The 6,617-nt window shown below is 55.9% G+C and overlaps 1 protein-coding gene across 1 annotated transcript; it reads left to right on the forward strand.

The window, feature by feature from the left end:
- The first annotated feature begins 288 nt into the window (after nt 1-288).
- On the forward strand, nt 289-5,721 carry afg3l1 (AFG3-like AAA ATPase 1). The gene is made up of 16 exons (XM_086109978.1): nt 289-545; nt 1,696-1,780; nt 1,859-1,959; nt 2,259-2,408; nt 2,500-2,571; nt 2,669-2,793; nt 2,864-3,134; nt 3,201-3,338; nt 3,464-3,617; nt 3,689-3,796; nt 3,868-3,993; nt 4,084-4,194; nt 4,412-4,527; nt 4,590-4,790; nt 4,877-5,071; nt 5,147-5,721. Exons 1-16 carry the CDS (start codon nt 417-419, stop codon nt 5,393-5,395), a joined length of 2,331 nt encoding a protein of 776 aa, XP_085966104.1. The 5' UTR covers nt 289-416; the 3' UTR covers nt 5,396-5,721.
- The last annotated feature ends 896 nt before the right edge of the window (nt 5,722-6,617 follow it).

Genomic DNA, 6,617 nt, shown 5'->3' on the forward strand with positions numbered 1-6,617 from the left:
AAAAAAAGCACCATCCCGCTTTCCCCCGTTTTGGGACGGACGATTATTTCTCTCCACCAATCAGGCGTTATGAGAGCAACAAGGGTAGATCTTCTCTCATAACGCCTGTCTTAAATTAAGTCATGATAAAACAGAATAAACCCAAATACACTTTAATAACAAAAATGTAGGTTTTAGAATAACCATTAATTAGAGCTGAAGCATTAAAATAATGCTAATACGAGTGCTTCTGTTTTTTTTCCTTCCTCCATTTATGATCAGGCGCTGCAAGATCCTATGGGTCTTTGCATGATCTGGGTTGACATTTGACGTTGGTCCTTGTTCAATAACAGCACAACGATGAGGTAGAAGAAAACGTGATTGACTCGGATAAGTTGGATCTTTGGGCTCCCCTACGGTTGGTCGGCACAGGGAGGATGGCACAGCTTTTGAGGCTACTCTCGGCGGCCGCTCGGCCTCTGTGCTACCGGGCAGTCACGACCCGGCTGTACGGCGTCCCCACTGGACGTCGTTTCATTGGCGGATGCACGCGCTTCGCCGTGCTGGTAATGGGCTCTTATTTAAAAGTTGTTCGCTTAAATTAAGAGCGTACCTTTCTGTTTATAAATGATGTGATTTATGTTAATCGTTGACTTAAAGACTCCATTTTGAGAACCGTGGCTAAGTTGACGGGTGAGTGGAAGTGCTTCTGTCAAACGCGTGGACGGTCGAAGCTCTCCTTTTTGGTATTAATTCCTCCACAACAAACGAAATGAAACAATTTAATTGTACGCGAAATCATTCATTTATTCAGGGCAGGCGTTTCTTATCCACGGAGCTCATGCGATTATTGACTGACAACTCCAAAACAACTTCATTACTCAAATTGAGACGCGAACAGTTAAAGTTTTATTCAGACAGACGTTTGCTTGTGGTGTACACAAGTATTGTGTACACCACAAGCAAATGTCTGTCTGAATACAAAAATGCAAACGTTGCTTTTCCCGAAAGAGCTAACGCCAGGCAAAGAGCTGACGTGAGAGCTAATTGATCTGAGAGGTGACTCCGTGGTCGCATAACGTGATATATCGCCTAGTCTACATGTGAACTTTGGGAATTGACGTCATTGTAATGGACTGATTATTTTCACCCATTATTCATGTGACACTCCTGCTAGCAATAACAACAAAAAAAGCATAGACCAGCATGGATTTGTTGTGTTTTTATGCTGGTCGTGCTTTTGACAGCAAAACAAACGGTCGAGATCCGAACAAGTGCACCTTCAGTCGCCGGGCACCGGGCAACCCGCTGTACCCTCTAAGCCAAAGTCACCCAGCAAGATCAACATGTTCTCGTTGCCCCCCCCCCCCCTGGGAGCCGGTGATGCCAGCGAGACTGCAGCTGCTCACCGGCTATCACCAGCTTCCGACAGGGCCCGGCCACCGGCTGTGGCTCACAGATATTCCTTTCCCACCCAAAAACAAAAGTTTTGTGCGCAGTGCTTAGTGGGTGCTTAACAATTTCTTACGTGTTTGGCGTTCCGTCGGCAAAGAGCCAAGTCGGAGCGATGTCATTATCATTATCATCGTAAAGCATCCTTACGTCACTGTTTATGTCGACGTTGACCCAAGAGCACCTGCGCTATTAATAATAATTATAATAATGTTCCCTTTTAGCAGCTGCAAGGCAACTTAGTATGGCATCGTTTCTTTTCAGAGTGCCCGTCCGACCGCGGCCGACTTTGTGTCCATCCGTAGCTTCCGGGTGGCTCGGCGACGTCTTTATTCCAATGAGGCCAAAGGTGAACGCCCACCCGGATCCAATCTGACGGCAACGAGAAAAAAAAATAAAGGCGTTTTTGATCGTCTGTGGTTTCCAGATGGGAAAGGAGATGGCGCAGGAGGACGAGGAGGACGGGCAGGAGGCGGCAAGAGAGGAGGGGGAGGAGCCAAAAAAGACTGGTGGAGTCAAATGCAGAAGGTTTGGCTTATGAAATGCGGGATGTCTCGCCGTTTCACCACAAAAGTGGGACGCTGCCGCATGGGTGTGCGCTTCGCCACGGCCACCCGACGTCACGCCGTCAGACGGCTGGCAGACGTCGTCATGCGGTGTGCTTGTTGAAGTTGGAGACTGTTGGACTTAAGCTCAGGAGGCAGGGGGTCCTGGTCTGCCTTCGTAATGAGCAAATGCGTGAAGAAACGCGGTCGTCACGTCGATGCGCGACGCGCAGAATGTTCACGCTAGCGTCTGAAATTGTTGCACTCGCCGCTTGCGCTCAGGGCGACTTCCCGTGGGACGAGAAGGACTTTCGCTACGCGGCCGTCGCGGCGGCCGGCGCCGGCGCCACGCTGCTCTACTTGTACTTCCGCGACAACGGTCGCGAAATCAGCTGGAAGGACTTTGTGCACCGCTACCTGGGCCGCGGCACGGTAAGGCGCCTCGGCGGGCCTCGCCCTGAGCGCGTGATGGGGACTTTGCTTTATCGATCGATTCATTGATTTATTCCGCGCGTGAGTTCAGGTGGATCGTCTGGAGGTGGTCAACAAGCAGTACGTGCGCGTCGTCCTGATGCCCGGCGCGGATGCCGAAGGGGTGAGTTAAGCACACTGCAACTTTTCTTTTCCTCCCAATGACGAATTTGTAACCCGGGCCTGGAAAAAAAAAAACGCCACCCCCGCGGCGCGCGCAGAGCTACGTGTGGTTCAACATCGGCAGCGTGGACGCGTTTGAGAGGAACCTGGAGACGGCCCACTCGGAGCTCGGCATGGAGACGTCGCGCCGGCCCGCCGTGGTCTACAGCTCCGAGAGCGACGGGTCAGCGCCCGCCGCACCTCGGCCGCGCGCTCCCGCGGCCTCTCATCGCCCCCGTCGGGCGTGTGCGCAGGTCTTTCCTGATGAGCATGATCCCCACGCTGCTCCTCATCGGCTTCCTGCTCTTCACGCTGCGCCGCGGGCCCATGGGGGCGGGGCCCGGGGGCGGCCGGGGCGGGCCCTTCGGCATGAGCGAGTCCACCGCCAAGATGATGAAGGACAACATCCGGGTCAAGTTCAAAGACGTGGCGGGCTGCGAGGAGGCCAAGCTGGAGATCCTGGAGTTCGTCAACTTCCTCAAGAACCCGCAGCAGTACCAGGACCTCGGAGCCAAGATCCCCAAGGTGCCACCTCGGCCTCCTCCGGTCAAATCGTCGTCGGGGTTTCACCGAGTCGAGTTCCTTTCCTAGGGCGCCGTGCTGTCGGGCCCCCCCGGTACCGGCAAGACGCTTCTGGCCAAAGCCACCGCCGGCGAGGCCGACGTTCCCTTCATCACCGTCAACGGCTCGGAATTCCTGGAGATGTTCGTGGGCGTCGGTCCCGCCAGGGTGAGCGCGCCAAACGGGACGCTCCCAAGTTGTCGCGCTACGCCCGATTGCCCCAGAAGGGGGCGTGAGAGAGACGGCGGCGATCCCCCCCCCAAAAAAATGTAAAAAAAAAAAATGATTGGCAGGTTAGGGACATGTTCGCCATGGCGAGGAAGAACGCCCCCTGCATCCTTTTCATCGACGAGATCGACGCGGTGGGCCGCAAGCGAGGCGGCGGCAACTTTGGCGGCCAGAGCGAGCAGGAGAACACGCTCAACCAGCTCCTGGTGGAGATGGACGGTGGGTCGCGCCGGGCGCGCGGCCTCCTTCGACTCACGTTTTTCTATTGATTTCTTTTTGCCCTTTGCCAGGCTTCAACACGGCCACCAACGTGGTGGTCCTGGCCGGCACCAACAGACCCGACGTCCTCGACCCCGCCCTCATGAGGCCCGGGCGCTTCGACAGGCAGATCTACATCGGTAACAAAACAAAAACCAAACCAAACGTGTCGGCGAAAGCGACTATTTGTTGTCGTCGTGGCTCCCGTCAGGCCCTCCGGACATCAAAGGGCGGGCGTCCATCTTTCGAGTGCACCTGCGACCCATCAAGTTGGACCCCAACGTGGACAAGGACACGCTGGCCAGGAAAATGGCCGCCGCCACGCCCGGATTCACCGGCACGTAACGCCCGAAAACGCGCGAGCCACCCCCAAAACGAAAGGTGATGATGATGTGTTTTTTTTTTTTTTTTTGGGGGGGGGGCGCAGGGGCCGACATCGCCAACGTCTGCAACGAGGCGGCGCTGATCGCGGCCAGGCACCTCCACCCGCACGTCGGCCATAAAGACTTTGAGCAGGCCATCGACAGGGTCATCGGAGGTCGGTGCGGGATGCCGCTCGGCATCCTGAGTCCTTTTCTCGTTTGGCTTCTGAGGTTCTTCCCTCCTAGCTACCTTCGCTTCCACATTTGCCTTCCTTGTTTCACTTCTCCGGGCTACTTCTTGCTCGGCTCCTTCCTCGGCTCACTTCCGAATTTGACTTCCCGGTCCACTTCTCGCTTCCCTTCCTTGAGCGGTGGTCTGCCGTCCCGCTTCAGGTCTGGAGAAGAAGACGCAGGTGCTGCAGCCGATGGAGAAAAAGACGGTGGCCTACCACGAGGCGGGCCACGCCGTCACGGGCTGGTTCCTGCGGCACGCCGACCCGCTGCTCAAGGTGGGAGATGCCGTCGCCGCGGCCGGCCGGGACCGACGCCTCTCATTGTGACCTCCGGCCAGGTGTCCATCATCCCCCGCGGGAAGGGGCTGGGCTACGCGCAGTACCTCCCCCGCGAGCAGTTCCTGTACAGCCGCGAGCAGCTCTTTGACAGGATGTGCATGATGCTGGGAGGGCGCGTGGCCGAGAGCGTCTTCTTCGGACGCGTCACCACCGGCGCGCAGGACGACCTCAAGAAGGTGACGCAGTCCGCGTACGCGCAGGTACGCACGCACGAGCGCCCGCCCCGCCCGCGCGCTAGCTTGCGGCGGGGCTTCTGAAAAGCGCCGCCGTTGCGCGACGGCGGCAGGTGGTCCAGTTCGGGATGAGCGAGAAGGTGGGCCAGGTGTCGTTTGAGCTGCCGCGCCGGGGCGAGATGGTCCTCGAGAAGCCCTACAGCGAAGCCACGGCCGAGCTGATAGACGACGAGGTCCGGGCGCTGGTGGAGCGGGCGTACGAGCGCACGCTGCAGCTGGTCCAGGAAAAGAAGGACCTGGTGGAGCTGGTACTGCCTCATGACACTCGCATTCGGGTGAAAATGAAAAGCCCGGTTCTGACCGGACCGGCGTTGCGCGCTTAGGTGGGCAAGCGGCTGCTGGAGAAGGAAGTCCTGGACAAGGCGGACATGCTGGAGCTGCTGGGCCCGCGGCCCTTTGAGGAGAAGTCCACGTACGAGGAGTTCGTGGAGGGCACGGGGAGCTTGGACGAGGACACCAGCCTGCCCGACGGCCTGCGCCATTGGAACCGAGAGCGCTCCGGCGGCAAGCCCGACGACGACGACGACGGCGACGGCGACGCCGACGCCCGGAACAAGCAGCAGGCCCGATAGACTGCGGGCCCCCAGATCGGACCCCGCGTCGGCTGTCAGGAGAGCGCACGACCGCTCGCGTCGATTGACTGACGCGGCCTTCCCGTGGACAGTTTTGAATTAAGAAAGTATTTATTGGCTGCAAGCGTCAGCGTTCGACCTCCTTCGACGCCAAGCGCTCGCTGATAAGATAAGATAAGATAAGATATCTTTTATTTGTCCCACACTGGGGAAATTTACAGCCTCCAGCAGCAAGAATGTAGGCAGAAAGAAGAAGAAAAAACAAACAAACACCGTTCAATTAAGTGCAATATAAATACAAAATGGATAAATCCCAGTGCTAGTTACAGTTGTTTTCCACATCATTTAATTATTATTAATATTATTGTTGCTATTTTTTATTCAGCAGCCTGACAGCAGTCGGTAGGAACGAGCGTCGGAATCTCTCCTTCTTGCAGCGCGGGTGTAACAGTCTCTGGCTGAAGGAGCTACCAAGTGCTGTCAGGGCGGGCTGGAGGGGGTGGGAGGGCCTGTCCATCATAGCTTTTAGCTTAGTTAGCATCCTTCTGTTGCCCACCTCCTCCAGAGTGTCAAGGGAGCAGCCCAGGACAGAACTGGCCTTCCTGATGGATGGCGATTATCCGCAAGCGGAACCAAGCGGAACCATCGAAAGAGACGTCTGCTTTTTAAAAAAAAAAAAAAAAGATTTTCCATCCTTCCCCTCAAGGATGAAGAAATGTGGACCTTTCATTCTTGCCGTGCTCGTACGGGCTCATCATTTTAGGGGCGGATCTGTCACAATGATTTCGCTCGACACCGCAGCTCCGCTTACCCTTTTGGCTTTGACGCCATTGGCCCAGAGTGGCTCTTTTGCGGTGGGACTTGATCCGCCGCCTCGCGACCTGCAGCGGCTCCTCTTGTTTTATGTTGAGAGGGAAGAAATATCATCTGTGCCGTATGTTACACATACGGTACGTTTGACAAGAAAGTTGATCCAATGCAACGACGCCGGCCGAGACACTGGGCGGGGGTCTGATCACGTCGGCTTGCGCCACTGTGAAGTGAGCAAAATCACATTTTCGCAAGTCGGCGCGCAATCGATGGCCGGGCAGGCACTCCAGACGTTCGGATGCCGCCGACTGGGATGTCACAGGAACGTTTTGGCAGGTTCAACTCTTTTTTTTTTTTTTTTCCAAGAATGGGAAAGTTGATGTAAAAGTGGAAAACTACGTTGTATTTTTAA

The sequence above is a fragment of the Hippocampus guttulatus genome, chromosome 4 (assembly GCF_054856545.1).
Source record: "Hippocampus guttulatus isolate MCC_2025c chromosome 4, RoL_Hgut_1.0, whole genome shotgun sequence".
Taxonomy (NCBI): Eukaryota; Metazoa; Chordata; class Actinopteri; order Syngnathiformes; family Syngnathidae; genus Hippocampus; species Hippocampus guttulatus.